This window comes from Conger conger, chromosome 14, assembly GCF_963514075.1.
Source record: "Conger conger chromosome 14, fConCon1.1, whole genome shotgun sequence".
Classification (NCBI taxonomy): domain Eukaryota; kingdom Metazoa; phylum Chordata; class Actinopteri; order Anguilliformes; family Congridae; genus Conger; species Conger conger.
The window spans coordinates 22,080,172-22,107,265 of NC_083773.1; the positions used below are offsets into that span (position 1 = coordinate 22,080,172).

General features: G+C 47.1%; 1 protein-coding gene across 2 annotated transcripts in view; it reads right to left on the bottom strand.

The window, feature by feature from the left end:
• LOC133109733 (AMP deaminase 2-like) overlaps positions 1-27,094 on the bottom strand; it is a 50,309-nt gene that overhangs the window by 18,913 nt on the left and 4,302 nt on the right. The window contains exon 1 of one of the 2 annotated variants that reach the window (XM_061219265.1): positions 25,870-25,986. The exons of the other annotated variant lie outside the window; for it this stretch is intronic. Within the exon in view, the coding sequence (XP_061075249.1) occupies positions 25,870-25,954 (85 nt within the window). The 5' untranslated portion in view covers positions 25,955-25,986. Of the gene's footprint in view, positions 1-25,869; positions 25,987-27,094 lie in introns of those variants that run through there. 2 annotated transcript variants of the gene reach the window in all.

The window sequence follows — 27,094 nt, forward strand, 5'->3', positions numbered from 1 at the left end:
TTCTGTGTTCACACAGGCTACAGATCCCATCGACTCTTCCTCTCTCTCACACTCCCTCTCTCTTCTTCCAAGATTCATGATTCAAACATGCTTTATTTGCATGACAAGGGAACTTGTGTCGCAAAAGCAATGCATTAATTGCAAATAACAACAACAAACCCCCCCGTAGGAAAGTGGGGAAAAACTGGTAACAACCATTCCCCATATAGACTCAGTGAGCACTTTATTAGGTATTCATTACTTATTTTTTAGACTTAATAAGTCTTCTGCTGCTGTAGTCTATCCACTTATAGGTTTGACACATTGTGTGTTCAGAGATGCTCTTCTGCATACCACTGTTGTAATGCGTGGTTATTTGCGTCACATTCCTGTCAGCTTTGACCAGTCCTCTGACCTCTCTCATTAACAAAGCGTTCCTGCCCGCAGGACTGCTGTTCACTGGATGTTTTTGGTTTTTCGCACCATTCTGAGAAAACTCCACAGACTGTTGTGTTTGAAAATCCCAGAAGATCAGCAGTTTCGGAGATACTCAAACGACCCTGTCTGGCACCAACGATCATTCCAGGGTCACTGAGATCACATTTTTCCCCCATTCTGATGGTTGATGTGAACATTAACTGCTCCTGAATCGTATCTGCATGTTTTTAGGCATTGCACTGCTGCCACAGGATAGATAATCGCATGAACAAGCAGATGTACAGGTGTTCTTATTAAAGCGTTCAGTGATTGTGCGTAAGCCCCTCTCTCTCTCCCTCCCTCTCGGTGAGCTGCGCTGTGTTCCTGTTCTCTCAGCGGACAGCTGGTGGTCCCCAGCACAGCGGTGTGGGTGGGCGCGTGTTGGTGTGGTAAACACTGTGGCCCTTTCAGGTGGAGAGGCTCATTAGCGCAGATAAAATTAGCCTGCTGTCTCTGCCGAGCCACTTGTTGCCATGCCGATTTGCGCTTCGTATTTAAAGAGTGAGGACAGCGAAAGCGGCGAGAAGGACGGCGCTTTCCCCCGCCGCGGCCGGAACACACGACAGAACCCGCACAAAGTGCCCACTGTTCCCCACAGGCACGGGAAAGATACGCACACAGGAAATTAAACATGCAGGATGAAATACTTTTCTGATAGAACCGAGGCCAGGGTTTGTGCACGAGTGCGTGTGTGTGTGAGTGTGTGTGAGTGCGAGTGTGTGTGCATTGGTGTGTGTGTGAGAGTGTGTGTGTGAGTGTGTGTGTGCATTGGTGTGTGTGCAGACACTTGTCAGGTTGAGTCCTGCTGGCTCTGTAAACTGGGGCGGGCCACCTCTGGAGGCTAATTGGCCTCAGCATTAGCAGGGCTGGAGTATTACGTTTCCCTCCCAAAGCCGCAAACCTCTGAAAAATTCATTACCTTTCTGAAAGTTTAAACTACTGTCTGAGTCACGGCACAGCTCTGGATTTAACGCAAACACACGCATGCGCACACATACACACACACACATGCATACACACACATGCACTCACACACACACTCACACTCAACTGGAAAACAACTGTTTTGTGTCGCATGCTCTCAAGACAAAGCACACAATGTATTATTTACTTCCACTGACTCCTACCCATGATGCACTTGGCATACAAGGCGGAGTTACTCTTCCCCCATCGTCAGCACTGCTCACACAATAGAGGAAACTCTGTCTTTAACATGAAAAGTGGGTCAGTCCTCCAGCTGTGTACTGACAGTGCACTAAGCCACATACAGTACTGTAGGAACCACTCAGAGACACTAAGAGCACAAACATCACTGTCAGTGGAGAGGATAGCAGAGAAGAAGAGTGAGACGGAAGAGCTCTATTTTTGGACAGATAAGGCTTGGAAACAGAGCACATCCCACTGTAGCAGCCCGCTGAGAGCAACAGTGCTCAGGCATCCAATGACATGCTCCAGAGTGCTGTAGGTCAGACGCTTTGGATTCAGCGCCTCTACAGGCTGTGGGGTTTATTGAAGGTTTATTGAGTCTCACAGATTGACCTGTGTCTCTAACCAACCAAAGGGAAGGGTATTATTCAAGCTGAGATCCCAATGTCCAGAGCCTGGCACGCACACACACACGCACACACACAAACTATGGCCACTGCCTCAACACTGCTTTTCATTTCCATTAATGAACTTCAGAGCATAAACATAGCTGAGAGATACTGTTGGCACCATACAGAAGCTCATTTTAATTAATTACAGGCAGCACACCAGTGCAAAATATAGACATACAGATAGAGGTGAGGGTGAAATAGCTGCTATACTGTGGGTAAAAGCAGTTAATTAGCAGCTTGTGTCTATATCATAATACATCAATATTTATAAAAAACCATTGCTGTTCAAAACTGAGCACTGAGTCAGACAGTGTTTTAGCGTAGCCTAAACGCTGCAATGCATAAGTACTAGGGTACTAAGGGTAACGCCAAACTAGCCTCAAAGTGGGTTGGTTGTCATATGGTTGGGTACCTCTCCGGAAGGGAACTATTCAGGGTACGGTTCGGCTGGCAATGGAAACACATCCAGAACCCTTTAATCATGGTTTCACCAAACCTGAGTCAAATACATAACTGTTTTGGATTCAATTGCTATTCTGAGCTTGAATGATCCTGCCTGGTGCAACTGAGCCAACCAAGAGGACCAGAAGGCTGGGCTTGCACCTTTTAAGAGAATGCAATTGGTTCCAATAAATCAGACAAGCTCAGTAAAGCGTATACACGTACTCGATATTAAACCGTTACGTATTTGACCTAGGTTTGGGTTTCACGGCCCGGTACGGCAGTGGTAAAGGCGCTACACAGAACCGTGTGTGCTGTGTGACGCAGCGAGTCAGCCCTCCTCTGTCTGGTCTGGAGAGAGCAGTAATCACCACAGCCCAGGCCTGTCATTTACAGACGCATTTAGTCTCACAAAACAAACAGGGGAATCTCTCCAGTGCCACAGCGAAGGGGGGGGGGGGGGGGGGATCAGCTCACCAGGGCTCTTTCAGAACCAGCGCCTCCACCTTTCAAATAAAGTTCTGCTCTACTTATCGGACCAGATTAACTTCCACAGACTGCGCTCTTATGTAACTTGTGTTGTTATGTGAGCAGAGTTTTTCCACGCTTAAAATCCTGGAAGAGAGGGTTTCTGAGCGCTGGAGGTGACTGACCAGAACAGCCTGGATGGGTCCCGTGGCTGCAGGTTCCAGCTCTGGCTCCATCACTAGCTGCCTGCGACCACTCCTGTAGCAGTCCTCATCCTGGGCTGGGTAGGCCTGGTTTCCACGGGTTACCGCTTTATCACTTCCTTCCGATGACCTACCGAATGTCCACGGGCCACTAGTTACGCAAGTCACCATGGTAACAAGGCCCAAATCAAAGATAATAAAAGGTAGTGCAAACAGCCATTTGCATGCCGGTCGGCTTTGCGCTCGATCGGAGGCAGCTCCTCAAACAGAACGTCTTGCAGCCTTTGGAGCACTCAGGACATCTCCAGGGGCTCGTTGCCATAATTTGTGCGCGGGATGATTTTATTCGCCATTTCATTATTCATTAGTTTATCTACTGTTACTCCACCAATGATATGGCATTCGGAATGTTAGAGGCATCCACCGCACGCTCCTGGGTAAATGAAATATTTATTGCGAGGCTGTCCCAGTGGTTAAACCAGGGTCTCAGGGTGCAGCTCGGTCTCTGAGCAGGTACGACTGTGGTTTTAGAACAGAGCCAGCAGGGAAATGCTGGTTTTCAGCACTCAATAAAGCAAGGTTTTATTAGATATGAGCCATTTTGATTGATGTCTCAGAGCCTTATTCCAGTTATAGGGTGGGAGAGAGGGAAGGGGACAGCTTTTGATCTCTGATGGTGATTCAGAGCAACTAGGCCAGGGAAGGTTACCTAATCCTTACCGCTGGAGCGACGTCTTAATTAACTCTCCGGTTTCCTGAGCTGCCAGTGGGGACTGAGGCAGTGGGCACTAGGGGGGGTTTGTGTTTGCGCCCCGTCCATGAAAACAAAACTTGCCGAAGTCATGCTATTTTAATGAGATAGTTTGAGTGTGACATTAATGAAGTCTCAAGCGGTCCATTGTGCAGGGCTGCTGTTGTTTGAGACTGCGTGTATGATAATAAGTGAGATGGAACAAATGCACGAATCCCATTATAATGTAAACTGGGCATGAGAAAGGGCAAAGACTACAGGCAGAGCTCAGCATAGCTCACTCGTGTCTGTAGAGTACTCCTGAAATTCTGTTCCAGAGAGGACAACACTTATTTTTCTTATCTTTTAAAAAAAAGATTTTTTTTTTTTTAAAGAGAGCATGACGGTCAGCCCTCCTTTCCTATTATTATTAAAGTTTAGCTTTATTCGGACAGGTAGAGAGCAGAGAGTTTTCAGAGTTGGCCACCCCAAAGAATGCACCACACGTCTCGCCCAAAACAATCTGTACTACATTTAAAATGGCAGCAAAACAAGGCAAACCCATGTCCTTGGGAACAACTTCATGCTTTATTAGCCAGCATTTACACTCCCGTTTTTGAATAATTCATGTAAACAAAATGAGCAATACATGTGACATTTATGGTAATATACATGCAATAATAGCCTACTTATGTGGTAAATACTACATGGATATGGCAATAAACAGAATTCTAGATTGACTGGCTCAGGAAACAATCACAACCACTGTAAACAGCCTTTATTCGGCAAACGACCCCTGTCCTGCTTATCTGCTTAGCACACTGCTTAACATAATCTGTGCATGGTTATATCAGCCACATCTGAGCAGTGAATCCATTTCTCTGATAAAAAAATCTGAGTAATGAGAGACTGTTTTCATCACCCAGTATGCTGTTTATTAGGGACGCAGTGACACAGAAAACACCCAAAGCACACCTAAAACACATGGAAGAGACAGGAAGGGCCCCAGGTGAGCGCAAGCTAAGCCGTAGCCCTTTGAAACCATCACACGCTGACTGCTGCCAAACTAACACCCAATGGTCTCCAACTTCACCGTTCATGTTTCACTGAAAGTTGGTCTTCCAAAAAAAGCTGCTCCAAAGCCAAAACATTGCTGAACTAAGCACAAAAAACTTGACTTGTTTTGATAAGATATCCACCAAACTAAGTTGACACCCACTAGTCACTCCTGCTAAAATAAGAAAGTAAAGGAGCATGTGCCAAATAAACATACACCTGCTTTACGAATTAGCCACACCGTCATGACATCCATTTATGTTCTTCCTCTTTTTTTTTTATACACCCATTATGCGCACATTGAAATATGGCAGGATGCTCGCAATCAAGATTCACTTTATCTTAATTAGCAAGCTGCTTAGCAATCATTAGCTAGCTTCTCTGGCTATGAGTCCACAATAACTACAAAGTCATTCCTCATCAGCAGTGTTCACACAGGGCATTAGCTGCATTTCCTTCCTAATATAAGAGAAAATACTTTTCTGTGCCCAACTGATCTTGTCTGGTGCCATTTAGCCAACCAAAAGGACCAGAAAGTGGAGTATTTAATAGGTTCCAATACACCAGACAAGATCAATAAGAAAAAAGTGTATGAATCCAAAACAATGACATATTCGGCCCAGGGCCTCAAGTGTACCCAGGCCCACGGGCCCAGGGCCCAGGGCCCACAGCATATGGCAATATGGGGCGGCACAGGGCAGAATACAGAAATATATTGTAGGCTATGCTGTTAATAACAGAATATATGATTTCCACCATTTTCAAATACCCATTTTATGTTAGTCCTATACCAGGGGTGCATTTGACAATGCATTGTTGGAGTTTTACAGTAAGTAGCCCACACTACAGAACCTACAATAGAAAGAACTTCCAGGTGACAGCACTGAGCCCTAAGAGGCTCTGCAGAATGGTTACCAGGTGACAGTACCAGCAGAAAACACTCCCCCACCCTCACCAAACACCTCCGGCTCCCACTGAACAACACCTCTCCACTGCCACCTCCACAGCTGCTGCTGTCAGGCGGGCGTGGCCTGCCCCGCCCCACCCTCCCCACACTTATACATGCTCCAAACAGATGCCTCCTGAGAGAGAGAGAGAGAGAGAGAGAGAGAGAGAGAGAGAGAGAGAGAGAGAGAGAGAGAGAGAGAGAGAGAGAGAGAGAGAGAGAGAGAGAGAGAGAGAGAGAGAGAGAGAGAGAGAGAGAGAGAGCCTGGTTGTATAGTGTAAGGGGTCTGAAGAGGCAATGGGAAATAAAAAAACAAAACAAAAAAAAAACAACCTCATTACTAATGGTGTGGGTCCGTTCAACGGATGCTGAAATGTAGCCTGCCACATACAAGAGAATTACAGACCATTTCATTTGCTTAGAGAAAACATGTCCTCTGAATCCACTGTTTGGCCTTGATTAAGTTCAATCAGCCAATTCTGAGTATGTAAGAGATATCAAGAGCCTTTAAAAACAGGGAAAAACACCCCCCCCCCCCTTCACACACACACACACACACACACACACACAATCACCCCTACACTGTCCCATAATCCTCCTACCTCTGACATCAGATCCTCTCAGTGGAGCATCCTGCCCAGCTTTATGCATCTCACTCACAGCCTCTTCACTTCAACAAAACGCTGCTGTCTGCAACCTAAACTACGCACTTCAGCGACAACACTGTTCACATTAATCAACACTGCAGCTAGACCTAACCAAGTAACTGCAACTCCTGCTAATGGGATAATCCCAAAACAAGATCTAAATGTATCTTTTTTGAGCCTTGTCTACATATTCATACTCATACTTTGAGGCTGAGCCGAAACTAAGAGCCTTAAAACCATGCTTCATTATCCAGCAGTCAAACAAAAACCTGAACACGGTGCCAGCCGCTACGTCTCACCCAAACCACAGCAGCATCACACACCGTACCCAGGTTTGCTTTATGAACCAGGACACGGCTCTCTCAGTGGGAATAAATGCAGGATTACATGCATGGGAAGGCAGGCCTTGGACATAAAGAGCTGTAAAGTCGTGGGGACAGATGGCAGATGTATGCAGCAGCACTCAATAAAGGACTGAGAGGCAAATCCGTGGGAGTTTGGGCTCCTGGGCTCACAGAGCAGCACAAACGCTCTGAGCAGACCGGGGCAGAAAGTGATGAAACAGGAGGCGTTAGTTCTGGCCTGCGTCACTCCGCCGCTGCCTTGGTAACTCAGAACTCAAAATAATACAGATGCGCAGCGACGTCTAAGAGCATCTGACAGTGTGGGTGTGAGCAACTTTAAAATAGACCGGAGCCAGGCAGACCTTTATGAATAAAGAGCAGGTCACACTGTTGTGTGGGCGTAATTAGAGCTGGGTTATTGCTGTGTGTCCCATGGACAGGCAGTAGTACACTGTAAACACTAATCCCTGGTGATGCAAGAGCGGGGGGATGGGTAATACTGAATGACCATGACCCCCCCCCTCCCCAGGGCATTGTGACCGTCCTTCCCCAATACTGCCCCCCCATCCCATTTCCCATGATCCCACCCCGCCCCCGGGTCATTAGGCTTTGCAGATGCGGCCACTGGCCCTGACATGGACAGAGCAATAACATCATATGCTGGGGGTATGTGGGTTCTGGAGGTACAGCTGTATACATCATCCACTCCTACTCTGTCAGCCTCACACAGAAAACCTTTCCCTCTCTGTATCTCCCTGTGTCCTTCCCTCTCTCTTTCTCATTCTTTCTGCCTCTCACCCTGTCCCCCCCCATCAATCTCCCCTCCTCCCCTCTTCCCTCTGTTTCTCTGACTCTCCCCCTCCCTCAGGGAAGCAGCTTCTGCTTCACAGCTCACTACCCCCCTGTGAAAGAGAGAAAACACACACTCACATTATCCTGCCTGTGAAAGAGACTGCAGAAGGCTTCACAATGTCTTCGCCATGACAGAGCCCCTTTAGCACAGGCAAACCAAGGCCCCTTTAGCACAGGCAAACCAAGGCCCCTTTAGCACAGGCTAAGAGAAGCCCCTTTATCACAGGCAAACCAAGGCCCCTTTAGCACAGGCTAACAGAAGCCCCTTTAGGAAACTGCTAACTAATTGTAACTGCTTGACAACAAGCTAACAACCTAGCAAAAGAACATTGACCAAAAGCCACTAGCAGTATTTACTACATGCTTTCAAGGTTGTGCAACATTTCTTTTTTTTTTTTTAAACTCTGTGACCCTGGTTCATGCACATTTGCGTGAAATTCTTTGAATTACTATAGGACTATAATAACCAATACTTATTAAATGAAAGTTTTGAATTCCCTGCCATTTTATTCTTAGCGCATAGCAGATTAATTGGTTTGAGCACTAACTGTCTAGCTCAGGGGTTGGCAACCCTGGTCTTGGAGAGCCGCAGAGTGTGCTGGCTTTCGTCTCCACCTTAAAATAAGCAACCGATTCAGACCCAAGAAACCAGGTGAGGTGAGTTAACTGTGTAATCAACGGCTTTCATTGATCAATTAATGCCAAGTAACAACGAAAGCCAGCACACCCTGCGGCTCTCCAGGACCAGGGTTGCCGACCCCTGGTCTAGCTTGATAAAATACCATTTGAGAGTTGTTTGTAATCACACAGGAGGCCTACTTGTAGAGAATTAAATAATCAAATAATTCCAGCTATTGGGTTTTCAGAAACAGCCAACACACACATCTGTTTTTCACATCAGCTGGGACGGCTCTGTTTTTCGGGGATTTTTAGAACAGCAGCACGTCCGCATTTCGGACACTTCAGTGCGTCGGGAGCTGGGGGTGTTTCATGAAGCAGGATTACCCAGTTTGGAGGATAACTGCACGGAGTAAAACCTGGAACACTTAGGCTGTGTTCGAAACCGCATACTAGCATACTACTCATACTAAACTGCATACTACTCATACTAAATTTCAGACAGAGTTTCATTGAAATGTAGAATGAGTAGTATGCCAGAGATGCTCCTGCTACAGCTGCAGGGCTTTGCTGTTCGAGCTCTTCAGATTTCTGCTGTAGCTGCCTGTGAGGTCAGGAGACCAGTAAGATAATAAATAAAAAGGCCCTCACAGACACACACTCTCTCACCAAAAGCAGGAATATACACACACACACACACACACACATATACTGTATACTCATGCAGACAGGCACTTGCACATATACACACATGCACACACACACTTACACATATACACACACACACGCACATTGTTTAGTGCATCCTTCAGGTTGATATGGTTGCTCTGTGTTACAGAGGTTGGAGCAGGGCCACTGTAAGCCACCCAGGTGACATGGGCACCACAGAACACATCTCCCCCCCCCCGGCTTTTTTATAAGGATTCAGGGACGGACTGTTCCCCATTGCTGGGACACACACAAGCCCACCCGAAACGCGCCGGGATTTCTCATTCAAAACATCTTCCCGCACAGAACAGGGGCACACTAAAGCTGGTGCAGACCTTTCCACCACTGCCCAGATGTGCAGAATGTCACCGCTGTCCACACAAGTGTGACGGAGCGTGGGGGAAACAGCTGACACTTAACAGTCACCTTGGTGGGTGGACCACTGCTGGATCTCACGGAATCAGCTTCAGACTGAGAATCCAGCTGTTGGTTTAGCAATGAAGCACTTCAAAACAGCACAGAGAGCACACACATCATCTTTCATATCACAGTAAACCTCCTCCAGATAGTGGCAAGGCAGTCCCCTACAGCAAGGTATGTGCAGCCCTGAATAACAAGCCTACAGCAATACAATGCTTACAGTAACACACTGGGCCATCCCAAAAGGACTTGTGCACAGGAGTTTCTCCACCACACTGCAGCAAATCAGACTCCTAGAAGGAGCAAATCACCCCCCGCCCCCCACTCCCTCTGAAACACACCCCCTCCCTCCCCTGCTCCATCTCTCTCTCTCTCTCTCTCTCTCTCTCCTCCGGCATTCTGCTGTTCCGACAGACCCACCTGCGCCGTCTGCGCACCCGACCCCTCTCAACTCCTGTCCCAGCATGCACCGCTGCCCCAATGCCGTCACCACACAGGGGAGAGAGAGACTGAAGGCAATTAACTCTCACGCTCTCTCCCTCACATGCAGAGGCACACATTATATACGACCTCACTCATGCACGCATGCACACGCACACACATACAAGCATGCACACACTCACTCATGCAGGCACACACACACACACACACACACACACACACAAGCAGGCACACACACGCATACACTCTCTCATAAGCGCACACACACACACACACACTACCGCTCACAGGAGAATCACACAAGCCCTGACAGCAGCTGGTAATTGCTGACAAGACACGAGTGGACGGAGGAAGAGAGAGCCTCAGCGCGTGGTTGCGGTCAGCCTGCGGTCGCGGTCAGGGGGGCAGCGTACCTGGGTCGGTGGCTGCTCCACAGTCACTGGCCTCACGTGGGGTCGGCAGGGATGATGGAACATGCCAGAAGGCCTGAGACCACCTCCTTTTCCCCCTCTCTGCTGGCGGTGTGAAGTGAGAGGGAGAGCTGAGTCTGAAGTGTCTCCCTCTCTTGCCTTTCACCCTCTCTCTTGCGCTCGCTCGGTCTCTCTCTCTCTCCTCCACTGCTCCTCTCTAAACAGCCTGCTTCCTGGATTAGGCCGGTTTGCCGGTGCACTAGCAGCAGCTGCTGAAGGCTCCCGGATTTAAATACCTCCGACACTGGGTTTGGAGTGTACCACCAGGCGCAGAAGGGGAGGGGGGGAATCAAGCTAGCATCACTTGGATTCTCCTGTGGCTCTAGTAGAGGACTCTGTTCCTCCCCCCCAACAGACACCCCTCTCTCTCCTCAAAGCTTCTGCCTTCCAGTTTCGATTGTGCTTGAGGGACTGGCAGCTTATTCCACACAGTGAAGGAAAGGGGAGTTTTGAGTTTGTGTGCTTGTGTATGTGTGTGTGTGTGTGAGTGTGTGTGAGTGTGTGTATACACACGTGTGCGTGTATGTGTGTGCTTGTGCATGTGTGTGCGTGTTTGCATTTCTCAGGACGTCAGCCTTCAATTAATTGCCTGTAATGAGGCGTAAGAGACAGGAGGAAAAGGCAGATAATGAAGGAGGCTTCTCCCATCACATGACTGGGATAAAAGAAGGCTGTGTGTTTTTCTTTTTTTCTCCGCTTGGCTCCTGTTCTCTGGGGCCCTGGAATTTTCTCACCGTGTCACCAAATCGGTGAAAGATGTACACGGCATTTCAAAGCACCTAAAAAAAACTTTTGTGTGGGCCATCGGTGTGTACATGGTGCGGCCAATACATAATTTCAAGGATTTACAGATTTTTAAAATTGACTTTTGAAAGTGTATAGACTATTTATTTGTTCCTTTACACATACTATGATACAGCTGGATAAGGAATATTGCTGGGCTGAACGGCTTGTTATGTTATGAAACTGCTTTGTTTCCTAACGGTATTTTTTCAGCCTGTAGTGCTCTTTGAGAACAGCTCTGCTGATGCAGTGAGTGAACACAGAGCTCTGTGGCACCAGAGCCAGCTCCTGCTGTACTGCTGCTACCACCTACACACCCAGCAGAGAGTAACGCACTGAGCACACACACAAACCCAGCACAGAGTAACACACTGAGCACACACACACCCAGCAGAGAGTAACACACTGAGCACACACACACACCCAGCAGAGAGTAACGCACTGAGCACACACACACCCAGCACAGAGTAACACACGGAGCACACACACACACCCAGCAGAGAGTAACGCACTGAGCACACACACACACCCAGCAGAGAGTAACGCACTGAGCACACACACACCCAGCACAGAGTAATGCACTGAGCACACACACACCCAGCAGAGAGTAACGCACTGAGCACACACACACCCAGCACAGAGTAACACACGGAGCACACACACACCCAGCAGAGAGTAATGCACTGAGCACACACACACCCAGCACAGAGTAACACACTGAGCACACACACACCCAGCAGAGAGTAACGCACTGAGCACACACACACACACCAAGCAGAGAGTAACACACTGAGCACACACCCACCCAGCACAGAGTAACACACTGAGCGCACACACACACACCCCCAGCAGAGAGTAACGCACTGAGCACACACACACACATACACACACACCAAACAGAGAGTAACACACTGAGCACACACACACCCAGCACAGAGTAATGCACTGAGCACACACACACACCCAGCACAGAATAACGCACTGAGCACACACAACCATTTACCATTTACCATTTACACCCAGCACATCCAGAGGAGACAGGAGTCCACTGAGAAGTTTTAGGAAACGCAGACGGGACAGACACAGGCTGCGGTTCAGGGCAGTCCTGAACGGCAGACGCCCGCCTGTTTTTCGCGGGATGGTGGGGTAAAAATAGCTGTAATTACGCTTGGGCTGTGGTAAGAATGACAGGCTTGTTGTGCAGTTGAGCGGCATCTCTGAAGGTGAAGGGGGGTGTTTTTGGCTTTTCTGAGATTAGTTGGGTCTCCGAGTCAGGTAAGGATTCAAGGTGAGAGTCCATAAATCAAAATGGAGGGGGTGGGTAGATGAGACATTCATAAACAAGATGCCTGTGGTGCAGTGTGGTGATCTCTGGCAGGGCGGGAGCTCAAACTGCCTGCGCCATCCAGGGTCAGCTGGGGGGGTCCGGCAGGGAATCGGGGGGGACCCAGACAAGGCTGGGCCACGACCTTCTCCGACACAAAGTTCCCACAGCATTTCTGCAGCGGTGTGCCAAAGCCAACACAGTCTGTGTGGGTGTCAAAGCAGCACCTCACAATGCATGGTGTACACACTGATTCTGCACTTTGTGAAGTGAAATAATTACAGTAAACTGCAGGATGTTGCTCAGATTTAAGTATAAATGCACAGGGGTGGCTCTGAAAAGCCCACGAGACCCATCTGCATCTCGCACAGAACATCCAGAACTGCTGACGTCACGGACTGCCAGGTTAGCCAGTCTCACAGAAGGTTACAGGGTAATCATAGTACTCACATCCATGATAATAACAAAATATACCCTTTCAAGTTAATATAACAAAATCAACCCAACCTTGGCTTGCAATATACAGGGATTACATTAATATGTATTACATATATATCTTTATGAAGTGCCCCGCCAGCACAGATTTGGACTGGTGACTAGGTTAAAAGACCCATCACCAGGGCTGCATAATGCTATATGACACACAGAGTGTACAGCAGTAGCATTTACAGGACCAGCAGGTTGGGGATTCACCCTTTTCTAGCACTGTTGACCATATTTCCAAATTGTTTAGTCTCACTTCTTAAATGTTTTTGTTTAACCGTTCGTAAAAAAATGTTTATTTTTTTAAACGCCAGACCAGACACAACACTGGGGGATGTTGAATCCCATTGGTCCTGTGCTGGCTATGGCAGTGGTCAGAGCGCTGGACTCTCCAGGGTGGGGCTCTGCAGATGACACCCCCCCCCCCAAAAAATGTAACAGTGTAGCTGGTCACATGATCGGTGACGTAACCTTGGTAACAGCTTCTTTGCTGAGTCTCACAGCCCTGCAGCAGTGAAGTGGCTCCTCGCCCCCTTCCCACAATGCACCAGGCTCCTCACTGGGGACTGCCACAGCCACACTGCAGTTTAAAGCTCTGGTCATTTGGGGTCACTTCCTCATAGACATGCAATGGGGCAGAATGGCCTGAAAATGACCAAACAGGGATGACCTGTGGGGTCAGAACACACTCCCTGGATAGGATATATATATATACACACACACACACACACACGCCTTTGCACACACACAGAGGTGGAGAGAAAGAAGTAAAGACATTCATTCATCCAGCTTCCTTAGTGCGCTGTGTGCTAAGGGTGTGGGACTACAGTTTAAAAATGGAGACTGTTTGTAACTAAAAATGCTCACTTATTTAAATAGCAAAGTGGCCACTTCATTTCACAGCTGAGTCTGCGGTGCCTGAAGAAATCACAGCAGCAACAAACCAGTAAATGCCAATAATGCCCAAGAACAGCAATGTAGCAGTCAATCTATTATAACGTGTAATGTCAAATGCACACTCAGGGAGCACTTTTATTAGGTAGACCTGTACACCAGCTTGTTAATGCAAATATCTAATCATGTGGCAGCAACAAAATGCATAAAAGCATGCAGACATGGACAAGAGGTTCAGCTGTTTTTCAGACCAAACATCAGATTGGTGAAGAAATGTGATCTAAGTGACTTTGACCATGGAATGATTCCTGGTGCCAGACAGGGTTTCAGTATCTCAAAAACGGCGGATCTCCTGGGATTTTCATGCATGCCCAAAATGTCTAAAAACAAGTCTAATAAACACCTAATAAAGAGCTCACTAAAAGTATATTCTTTACTGGTAAGGATGTCCAAAAATAAAGTCACATTTGTTAGTCTGCAAAAGATGTAATAATAGTTTTAAAAATGTGTGTTTCTGATGAAGGCCGGATGGCGACTCTTCATTAGCATTAGCGACCCTTCAGTAGCATTAGCGACTCTTCAGTAGCATTAGCAACCCTTGATTAGGTACATTATAATACTGAAGCAGTCTGCTAGCACGCTGAAACCGCTCCAAGGTGACCCCTATCACAGCTCCCAGTCCCTGCAGTCGTCTGCATTCGAGATCTTTTGAGGGTTAAATGACACTTGACCACATGTACTGTAATCAGCCTGAATCTGGGATTAATCACTGCCAAAGGGAGACCACTGAAGAGGAAACGCTTTCCTCACAGAGCTGAAGCTGTCTTTCACAGCTGTTGTCGAGAGAAAAACAAAAACCAAGTATTTCAAGAATTTCGCCTTAGAGACTTAACGTTTTATTTCTATTAAGACAAAAACATTGCCAATGAGGTGAGACAGTTTCACTAATTTCAAGATTTGCCAATGGGGTAAGAAAATTTCCTTCTCAAGCAAACAGTAACTTAAAAAAAGCAATGAAGCCAATATTTACTTTTCTACGTGAGAGAAACACTTGCTGTTTTTCTGCAGTGTGAGAGTCTGACCTTGTTTCCCTCATTCTCTCCATCCGCTATCTTCTTGGGACTCTGTCTCTCAGAGAATTCTCAAAACAACCCACATTTTTACAATTCCCATGTAGAGAAATGGAACAACAAAGTGATAACCATATGCACAGACTTGCATATAAATATTATCATATCATCCTGCCATATACAACTTTGCTGTTGTCTTAGATAAGCTAGAGTAGACATGGGCTTTCGTGGGAAAAAAAAAACAAAAAAAAAAACACTGTCCAGCACACAGCCATTATCATGTCAGGATAAATAATGCCAAAACATAACAAATACCAGAGAGACAGTGTTTGCTAAGGAGTGGTTTATGAGGTATGAGCTAACCCAGTGCACAGAATCTGTATCAACTCCATGTCTAGCATTATACTGGGCCAGTATGGTTTGTAATGGCAAATCATGAAAGTAATATAATGCCGCACAATATGTAACAATCCATTGTGGCATTAAAATGTACATTATACCTGTGCCAGTAAACGAGTCTGTGGGTGTGCTTGAGTGTGTTTGAGAAAGAGAGATTCATATGCAAACCTGTATGCTAACCTGTACGTACTATGGTGGGGAAGAGGCCTAACTCTTTGGGTGAACTGAGCACAGTAATAGAACTCTTTGTTGAAGTTGACAGTGTTACTGGTACCTCAGCATGAAAAGATCAAAGTGTACAGTCACCAGCTGACAGCAGATATCAGTGCTGAAACAAGCAGGATTAAATGGATATCAGTACTTATGAACTCTTTCCACCCTTCAGCCATGCATGACACATGCCTAAGTACCATGCTCATGAAACACAAACTATAATAAACAGGCATCGGCGCAGATCCTCAGGCTCCAGGCCTTCTGATTGGGTGGAGAAAGTCCAAACGGGATTCAGCAGGGGGCTGGCGCAGGCTGGATTAGGGAAACGGATTACATGCAGTTGACAGGGGTTCTCTGCTGGCTATCCGGTTACCCCCGGCAACAATCCCACCAGCCAGAATAGTAGCCTTGGGTCACTGGCTGCCAAAGCCACTTGGGTCATTCCAAATCCCCTTTCCCCATAACTGCCCCCTTGTAACTGCCCCCTTTCCCTGAATAACTGCCCCCTAATAAATGCCCCCTTTCATCCTAATAACTTTCCCCTTTCCCCTAATAACTGCTGCTTCCACCCTAATAACTCCCCATTTCCCTGTTACTCACAAATCTATACTAAGAAATGTGGCTCGTAATGTTCCACCTTATGGCAGAGGCTGGTCCTTTAGCAGGCTTGACTGAAGTGCAGTGGGGTTTTCTGTTGATAAGTCTGCCTTGAGCTTTCCTTTGCGTCATGCTCCCTCTGGTGGTCACTAGCAGAAAGTACAACTGCTTGCGCTACGCCACAGAACGCTTCCAAAAAACACGAGGTCACATAGGATATAAGATCCAGTCATCCCATGAACAGATCAATAACAGACATCTATTTATCGTACACAAACGAGAGATGACACCTCCAACCACAAATAATCCATAGCTGAAAAGCAGGCTACAGTCCCTACCTTGTGTTCACAAAGCTTCCTCCAGAGAGAGGTCTGAGAGCAGGCTGTTGGGTAAGATGGAGGGGAGCTGGGGCTATGTGTGGCTTTGGCACAGTGCTGGTGGTGAAATGTGAAAGGGAGGCCCCTGTTTTTTACACAGTATCTGGCCTCTCCATGACACACTGCACATTCGGACCAATCACAGGCCACCGGGGCAAAGTACACAAGCAAACAAACACTGATATATGGCTCAGTGATGACACAACAGAAAAGGGGAACTACCCAGAACAGTCTAATGTGGGGCACTCCTATTTTTCTTGGATGTAAATGACCAATTGCCACCTAATCTAGGCTTAAAAGCACCCAAGAACTTCTGCAAAGAAATAAGAACATAATAAATACACTGTTGATCTGTATTATAAGCTGTGTCCACCCCCCTTTAATAAATACAGCTGATGTATTTTCTTTGTTCTCATGTGCTAATGTCTGTCTAAATTGAAGGGATCCAACCATAAACACGCCTGAAAGTGAGTTTGGGGAGAGTGAAAAACAGAAGGGATTATGCTTATTTTTTCTTTGGCTATAACAAAAAGAAGTTACATTACTTTAATAAAACTAAAGCAAAGCAGTGCTGATAATCAAGGCTAAATACATCCCCAAGATTGACACACATTGGATAACCTTGGACAATTCAAGACTGTAATCAGGAACCACTTCACTTCTCTTTTGATTTGTCTCACTGTTTATTTTCTGGTTTTAACTTCGTATCGAGACATCATTGTAAATGAGGGAAACTTCAATGATTCTCAAGGCTTAAATAAAGGTGAGAAATGAAGATACAAAACAGTAACGTGTTACTGCGTAAATGCCAGAGGGGAAAAGAAACGAGTGAGGAAAAGGTGAGAACAAATCTGGCAAATAGTGCAGGAATTTAGACGATATGTGAAAGGACACCATGTGTGGAATGGAGTATTTACAGTCTTTTACATGCTGTGGGAGTGGTGCCCTCTCCTCACCTTGAACAGAGACAACCCCTCTCAGCACTGAGAACTCTTAACATGAAAGGTCAAGGGTCACAGAACGAGTCTTTGCCCCAAGTGAAGGAGTTCAAGTATCTCGGGGTCTTGTTCACGAGTGAGGGTAGAAGGGAGCGTGAGATCGACAGGCGGATCGGTGCAGCGTCAGCAGTAATGCGGGCGTTGCACCGTACCGTCGTGGTGAAGAGGGAGCTGAGCCGGCAGGCGAAGCTCTCGATTTACTGGTCGATCTACGTCCCAACCCTCACCTATGGTCACGAGCTTTGGGTAGTGACCGAAAGAATGATATCGCGTATACAAGCGGCCGAAATGAGCTTCCTCCGTAGGGTGGCCGGGCTCAGCCTTAGAGATAGGGTGAGGAGCTCGGACATCCGGAGGGTTCCTGGCCTGGGAACGCCTCGGGATCCCCCAGGAGGAGCTAGAATGCGTTGCTGGGGAGAGGTACGCCTGGAATACCCGGCTTTGCCTACTGCCACCGCGACCCGACTCCGGATAAGCGGGTGATGATGGATGGATGGATGGACTTCTCTAAGTATCCAAAATATCCTTCATCACACACAAAAACTGCCTTGGGCAATCAAAATAATATTATGAGAAAACCTGAGTAAGTAAACCACCACTTAAAAGTGATGTTGAGTTAGCTCTACAGTCTGCTATCTGCTCACTCTCTACAAATGCAGCGGTTCACAGTGCTTCCAGTTAGCACACAGCATTTGCTCCTCAAAATTGATGTGTGCCAACTGGAAAAATCCTTAAAGAACTACTAAATGGGATGCATCGGTGTGCTCATAAATATTTCAATTTAGGAGCACAGGTGCAGCTTGGTAAAAATGTCTGCGTAGAGCCCTGAAATGCAGTGCGTGGGCAGGACCGCGCCAAAACGCAGGCAGGAAATTGGGCTCTGAGGATGTAACACCACCCCCAGCATAATACAGCCAGTCCGCCCAGCAGGCAGTCCCCATTGGTACACGGCATCCAGCATGTACTGAACGCTAAGTGCACAAGTTAATAAGGGACGCGTGGGAGAATCCTGCAAATATGTACACTCCACTTACGGAGCATCGAGCCCTGCTACCCGACTGTGTCACCACGAGTCTGTGTTCTACCGATGCAGTTCTGGAGAATAAGTGCTTTTGCATTTTTAATTATGCACACCTCATTCAAGCTATGGAAAATATAAGAACCTATTACAGGTCTTCGATACGAATGTATTCTATTGTTATTACCATTATATAATAACAATAATAATAATAGAAATTAGAATAACCGCCATAATAGTAATTATTATGATTGTTGTAGTTATTATTATCATTATTACTATTATTATTATTCAGAAGAAGGGACAATTAGAGTCCTGTTGATGGTGAAGCCTGTGCAAATAGCCTTACGGAAGTACATAAACTGTCTGAGCCACCCACCCATTATAGCGCTACAAGCAACATTAGTCATCTGCCAAATTAGTCATTCACACTGAGAGCTGGAGACCAAAACTTACATCATAACCAATGTGCTTTTAGTCATTTACACTGAGATTACAATGGGGAGCTACAGGGCATAACTTACATTATTAGATTACATTACAAAGCATTTAGCAGACGCTCTTATCCAGAGCAACGTACAACGAAGTGCAGATCTAACACAGGGACAAGTGTGAAGAGGACCCTAGAGGACAGTACGGTTCTGTACACACAACCAACCCTACGCATTTACATGTCCTAATTACGGGAGCAATATGTGTGGGGTATTATTTCATGAATAATACAGCCTTTTTATGCTTGAATGAGCTTTTCTCTCTGGGAATGACTTATTGGGTCATCAGAAACGAACAATGCAGCCCTACGTTCCAGTAAGGTTGTTTCAGTCAGTGTCCGGTTGGTTTCAGACTGTGCTTTCTGTTTCCAGACATCGCCCTGCAGTTCTCCATTATTCACACACTGTGCCTGTATCCATTAAATGTCAAAATAGCCCTGATAAAGCCGTCAGGCCTTTTCAAACCGAAGATTAGGGGGTGTGCTTCAATGCAGCAGAATAATATCATTCAATCCGCTGTTTGAGCACAAGCCTCTTCTGTTACAGTCGTTGAGCATTAGCCAACCTGCCAGCTATAATACCCAGAAAAAGACATGGCCTACCCCCACACACACACACACACACACACACACACACACTCATATATATATGTGAACGTGTGACTATCAAGTAGACAGCTGATTGGCACCGATCACTGCCGCCACCAGAGAAGTGACTAAGAAGTGACTAATGCAGTAGTGACCACGGGACTCCACAGGTGATATACAGTCTGTAGAATGAATCCGGTCTGTCAGGCGCGGAAGTGCTTGGCGGATAACCCGCCGCTAAGACCAGAGACGGGACCCCGCACTTTCTGGAGCAGGGTCCTCCGAGAAATATGAGCTGGATGCTGAACTGAAGGCAGGAACGGGGCCTGATTTCTCTGAGTCTGATATGAGCTGGATGCTGAACTGAAGGCAGGGACGGGGCCTGATTTCTCTGAGTAAATCATGATCCTGCCACTTACCTACAGACCCCTTAGCTTTACCGCCACTGCCATCACTGTGCAGTGAAAGTCATGTTCCTCCTGAACACACAGCAGATGGCTGCCGGACTCAAACTTCTCTGTTCTGCATTATCAAAGCAGATGGCACGGTGCTATTGTTCAGCTGTCTGCTGCACCCACTCGCTCACTGAAGCTCTTAATGAGCAGAGTCTGCTCAGCTACATTTGTACGCGCATCCCTTTGTAGTACTGCCTTGAAGACTTACCGGAACGGTAGCTACAGTGAATGTTGCGGACCCTGCAGTATTATAACAAATGTAGCAACTAAGAAGATTATTGTAAAATTAATAGCATGCTGCAGAAATTACCTTTTGCCCTTGCATAACTTCCATCAACAGATTTCAGTCGTCACTGACCGAAGTAAAAATATATACCATGCTCTGTTAGGACCAGGATTTGTAAACAGTGGTTTAAAGGGCTGCTCGTGAGAAATGAAATTAATTTAATTAGCTTGTCATCATCCCCTTCCCGTTACAGAAACTGCATCTTCATAATGATGAAAATATTATTATAATGATAAAATACATATTTCAAAATGCAGAGCTGGGTTTAACCTGTTGGGATAGTCAGTCCTGGGACAGACAGGGGGCAAGCACATCTACAGCCATGGGCAGCACCTCTCTGTAGACCGTGTCCTCCCAGAACAATCCCAGGAGCCTTTGCAGACACAGCTGTACAGGACGCTGATGGATTACACATCTAACCGGCGCCCAGAATAAAAGGTCTTTACACGTCTTAAAATAGACCCTTACAAGTCTATCTGGGAATGCTACAATGCTCCAGAAGTTACTGATTACACAACATGGGGGGAAAACTAACACAAGAGGGCTAAAGATGAAAAAAACAACGTTTGACCGTAATGAAACTTTGGTTAAACCCATTAAAACCCATTGTGGAAGCTGAGATGAGCAGTGGAATCAGACCTACAGTAACCTACGGCCATATTAAGTTATTACTGCACTGGAAACAGATGAAGAGGTACGGACAACAACAGCCACTTGAGATGTTCTGCAGTCAACCCACTCTGCACTCAGCCTGTAAACAAATTTGAATGTTGAGATTTAATTTCATCATACATTACACAAATCCTGCTACGCAGTATTCAATTTGGGGTTTTGTGAAATTAGTGAGGAAAACAAATCTTAAATTTGAAAATTTACCCATTTGTTGCAAAAAGTAATTTAAGCAGCATTATGCTTATAATTATTCCTAGAATAACAGTTCCTTGATTTATTCTGAATTTCTTGATATTTTATTTCAAATACACAACATATATTTTTTAAACCAGTGTTTTTTTTGGGGGGTGGGGGTGAAGTTGTTGCTTAATCATTATCACATGCTCTTATCCAGAGCGATGAGCAGATTTCAGAGAGTATCCATTTACATACCGCTGGACATTCAGTATCTCTGCTCAGGGAAACAACAGCTGTGCCCCAGCTGGGAGTCAAACCTGCAGCCCCGGAGTTCCAAGCCCAGCTCTCTAAGCCCTACACTACACTGCTGCCCATTAAATCAGGACGGAAAGCTGGCCACCTCAATCAAATAAACAGAGCTAGAAAATCAGTTTAAGGCCTGGGATTAGCTGGATTCAGCAAGACTTGCCACTACTGAAGGCACTCCTGACTACTGCTGAGGCTATGCTTTACGGTAGAAACCACACTACTGCTGAGGCTATGCTTTACAGTAGAGACCACACTACTGCTGAGGCTATGCTTCACGGTAGAAACCACACTACTGCTGAGGCTATGCTTTACAGTAGAGACCACACTACTAACCTCACAACTGCGGCAGCCATGCTTCACAGTAGAGACCACACTACTGCTGAGGCAATGCTTCACGGTAGAAACCACACTACTAACCACACTACTGCTGAGGCTATGCTTCACGGTAGAAACCACACTACTGCTGAGGCAATGCTTCACAGTAGAGACCACACTACTAACCTCACAACTGCGGCGGCTATGCTTCACAGTAGAGACCACACTACTGCTGAGGCAATGCTTCACGGTAGAAACCACACTACTAGCCACACTACTGCTGAGGCTATGCTTCACGGTAGAAACCACACTACTGCTGAGGCAATGCTTCACAGTAGAGACCACACTACTAACCTCACAACTGCGGCGGCTATGCTTCACAGTAGAGACCACACTACTGCTGAGGCAATGCTTCACGGTAGAAATCACACTACAAACCACACTACTGCTGAGGCTATGCTTCACATTAGAGACCACACTACTGCTGAGGCAATGCTTCACAGTAGAAACCACACTACTAACCACACTACTGCTGAGGCTATGCTTCACAGTAGAGACCACACTACTGCTGAGGCAATGCTTCACGGTTACTCACGGTGCTAATTGCTATTCTGTGCACACAGCCTGGCTGCTGCAGCTCATCACGTATGTACCATGCCTTTACAGCCCTGCATGTCACTGTGAGCCTCTGCCCAATAAACACATAACATCAGCACAAACACAATCTGCTCTTATCCTACCAAAACAGATCCTACAGTCAGTCTTCTGTCTGTTTTTATTGTGTTTACATAAAAATAATTTTTTGGAATTTCCAAATTCCTATAACTGAGCAAACATGTAATTTCCTCGACAAGTAAAATAAATGTGGGTATAGGATTGCATTAAAGAGAAGGTAACACACAGAGAGGTTCATGTGTTCTGCCACAGTGGCTGGAGTCTTTAAAAGGGAGAGGTTGCGTGGCGGGGGGGAGCTCAGAGAGAGAATAATCACACACTGCCGCACACATAATGAAGCCCGTTCTGCCACGCGTGTCAAAGCAGCGCTGTAATTCAGGGTGGGGGGTGTGGGGCAGGGCAGCCGTCAGAGAGGTGGCTGATGGGTAATCTGAGCTATCCCATGAGGCAGGGGCAGAGTGAAGGGAGCGGGTAGGGAAACAGAAATGCGAGTGGCGTGTGCACCCGTGCCTCAGCCTCTGTCCCTGCATCAGTCTAACGCAGGGGAGCCTAGCGCGCCCCTCTTTCACGGTCCGCTCCGCAGGCTACGGGTCAGCCAGGCAGCACAGGAGGGGACTCAGACGGCTGAGTGTAAAGGGCAGGGTCTGCTACCTCATTCATCACATCCACTGCCATTTCACTCACAGGTTTCTGCTATTTCGGGCTCACCCGTTTATAATTTAATTCAGTGGTGTCCAATCTTATCCTAAAAGGGCCGGCGTGGGTGCAGGTTTTTGTTTTAACCCAGCAGTAACACACCTGATTATACGAATGAACTAATCGTCTTTAATCAAGACCTTAATGAGTAGAATCAGCTGTCTTAGTCCTGTGCTAAAACAACAACCTGCACACACACCGGCCCTTTTTGGATAAGATTGGACACCCCTGATTGAACTTATTACAAAGACACGTGTGTCTCCTAGGACTAAAATCATGCGCTGACTAAAACCTCATCTCACTTTAAACATTTTCCAGTATTTTGGTGCAAACTCAAACTCTGGTTGAAATTGTAACTGAGTCTGTAGAGCAATTTTCTTGCGTCAGCAACTGGGACTTGGAAATTCACTGCAGATAATCCAGTTAAGGCACCGTTGTAGTGTGTGGACAGGCTCCATGCTCTGTGTTCAAATCTGAACACTGGCAGTGCCAACTGCGGACAGCCACCCTGCAGGGTGATGCTAAACTGATGCTAGCACTGCGCATGGAAAGGAAGGGTTCAGTCAGCCACGATTAATGTCTCAGCGCTAGCCAGCAGCCCACGCTGGTCGATAGGATGCCCACAAATCTGCCTGTTGAGCCGCAATGGAAGTCTTTTCCACCTGCTTGCGCCTTTGCAAGTGTGATAAGAGCAAATGGCTGACATCACTCACATAATGCTCGTCTGTCTTCAGCTGAATTGATGGCTGAGGTTTCAGTAACGAGTGCGGCGTGGTGGATTAATACATTCACGCATTACAAATCGGTGGAAAAAAGGAATTTACAAAAAAAATTAAAAATTCTCAATCAATATGCAGGAGGATAGTCCTAATTGGCTACGGTACTTACTGACTCAAGGTCAAAGCTAAGATGGGGATATGAGTGATTGCACTAAAACGCAATTAAAATCAAGCACACTGAACTGCGCTGCTTTTCCCACCAGAGGAGTAAGGATGACAGAAGATATCTGGCTAAGATGGACGCTGTGCTGTACTACCTCTTATCTGGCACAGTGACAGAGAGGGATGCCCTGACTGAAGCAGAGCCCTGTCATCGTTCAGGTGAGGACGTGACTGCCGGGTGGTAGCCTGAAGGGGGCGCTGTTCTGTTCCGGACCGGCTGGACTGTGCAGCTCTTTTTATCTCCTGTCAGGAGCAGATTCATGGCTGCAGGGGCCCTGAAACCAGGAAGAGCTGAATGCACCACCATCTCCACCAATGAGGCGTGCTGGGGGCCTGGCCAATCCTGGCTCATTGTCTTCTGAGAGTGGTGTGTGTGTGTGTGGGGGGGGGGGGGGGTTAATGATTGCCTTTTATAAAACTGCCCATCGGAGACACTGAAGGGAGGAGGTCATTCTCAAATGGAAATAAAACTGAGTATTAATCCCAAGCTTGGTGGGCAGTAAGTGTGATGGTAAGGCATTTGACTTGATGAAAATATAATTGATTTTTCGAGAGAGGACGCTGGGTGTATCGATGTCAGATGCCGCTATGAACCTTTCTATCGCATTACATCTCAATTACAGTGATGGATTATGCCCATAAGAACATCAGCGGCGAAAATGTAAATATAATGACATTAGTCCAACTGTAAACACACTGAACACACCCTCCCCATGCTGGCACATAGACTAAGAATACTCTGTTTAATGAATAATTAAAGAGGAGAATTTCTCCTTCACAATCACGGGGGTGGGGTTCGTGACAGAGCAGGGTGCACTGGATAAGACTCCTCACGGCTTTTGAGAGCAGAAAGAGGTCCAGAAACAGACCAGGGAATGTCCCAGTTCCTAAACAACACAAGTATTGCATTATTGCAAAGCTTTTATCTGCCTGTTCTCCAGAGAAAATCCCCCAACCAAAACCAAAACCATAAAAAGGAACAGACTCTAAAGGCGTTTGGGGGAGGACTACGGGACAGAAACAGGCAGGCTCAGCCAGAGCTCCCTGGCCACTGGTGAAGATGTCACTGTGAGTTACGGACCCTGTGGTTTGGGTCGGGCAGGGTGGTACTGAGCTCGGCAGCGTCCTTCAGAACCGGCTGCTCCCGGGGAAAGTCACCTCTGGCCACAGCGCGGACTGCACAGAAATAACGCAGCTGTCGTTTGTCTGTGTGTGATCTCTGCAACCACCCCCCAAAAAAAATACAAAAGAAAAAAATACATTCAGAGTACATCAGCACTGAGGAGCACGCTGTATACTGTTCCCTGTAAAAGAACAAAGCGAGAGAATGTACCAGGAGGAACGGTCACTGGACCTGCTTATGGATGTGAGTCATGCCTCAGCCATCAATCAAGATCAGAAATGTTTTATTTTACTCGCCGGGGTAAAAGAAACATTCTTATTTTGTTAAAAGCGATGCAGTGCCACACTCCCGTGCCCTCTTGAGTGATATGTACTTTCACTCGCAACACGTAAAGCCACACAGACAACCCCCGAAAAAATACACACGAGTAAAACAAATTTTAAGCGCAACAATGCAACAATGCCTGGCAGAAAAAGAGCAACGCTGAGAGAGGCAGCATCTCGCCGTGTTCCCGCTCTCATTCACCCGCCGCCTCAGCACCGCTACACCTGCGTGTGCGTCTCCCCCCCCGGGGTCCCCCGCACTCACCAGGGCTGGCTGAGATCTGCAGGCTGCCCCGCTTGCGGAAGGGGGATTTGGGCTTGGGCTTTCCCGGGAGTGGCGGAGCGGACATTTTCCCTGGCTGGCGGTGCGCTGCGGAGTCGGAGCGGCGGAGGCAGGAGCGGGCGGTCGAGCTACGCTGCTAATGCCGCCGCGCGGTCTGAGGGGACTTTTATTGTGGCGGGGGGATGGGCCGGCGCGGGGCTGGCGGCATTCGGGCGGCTCGCGCGCTGGCTCCTCCTCCCGGCCGTCCCCAGCCGGAGAGGCAGGCGAGCTGGAGGCAGGACGCAGGACAGCCCTCGGCTTCCCCTCGCCACGCTAGGCCCCATCCTCCCCGTTGCTGTGGCAACCGCGGAACCAGCGAGTTCCGGGCCAATCGGGAGGAGGACGGCCGCCTCGGCGGGTATTGCCCTGAGATTCAGATTCAAACGCGTGAGTTGGGGAATGACGGACCACATGAGGGGAGAGGCAGGGAACACAGCGGGAGAAAAATCCCTGAAAATGACAAAGCTGCAAAGTGGGAGAACAAGCCGGAAAATCAGTACAAAAATAGGAAGAGGGAAATAAATATTTTATGTAAAACACAGCAGAAGAAGAAATGCAGCCAGTGTGGAGGACTTCATGGGCATTGACCACACACTCCTTTCTGGTAGAATGGCCTGGCTGACAGCTGACATGCAGAGTCTCTTTACTCCTTTTATGAGTGGAAATTGTGAATGTGTCGTCAGAATTGCACTTTATTAAGAATGTTTTTGGCTTTTTAAATTTTTGTCTTCTGCTGCTGTAGCCTACCCACTTAGAGGTTTGATGCGTTGTGTGTTCAGAGATGCTCTTCTGCATACATACATGTAATGTGTGGTTATTTGCATTACTGTCACCTTCCTGTCAGCTTTGACCAGTCTGGCCCTGCTCCTCTGACCTCTCTCATTAACACTGCATTTTTGCATTTTTTTTCGCTGCAAACTCCAGCAACTGTTGCATGTTGTATGAGACTAGCAGTTTCTGAGATACTCAAATCACCCTGTCTGGCACAAACAATCATTCCACGGTCAAAGTCACTTAGATCACATTTCTTCCCCATTCTGACATTTAGTCTGAACAACAGCTGAACCTCTTGACCGCATCTGCACGCTTTTATGCATTTAGTTGCTTAGCTGGCTGATTAAATATTTGCATTAACAAGCTAGTGTACAGGTCTACCTAGTGAATTGCT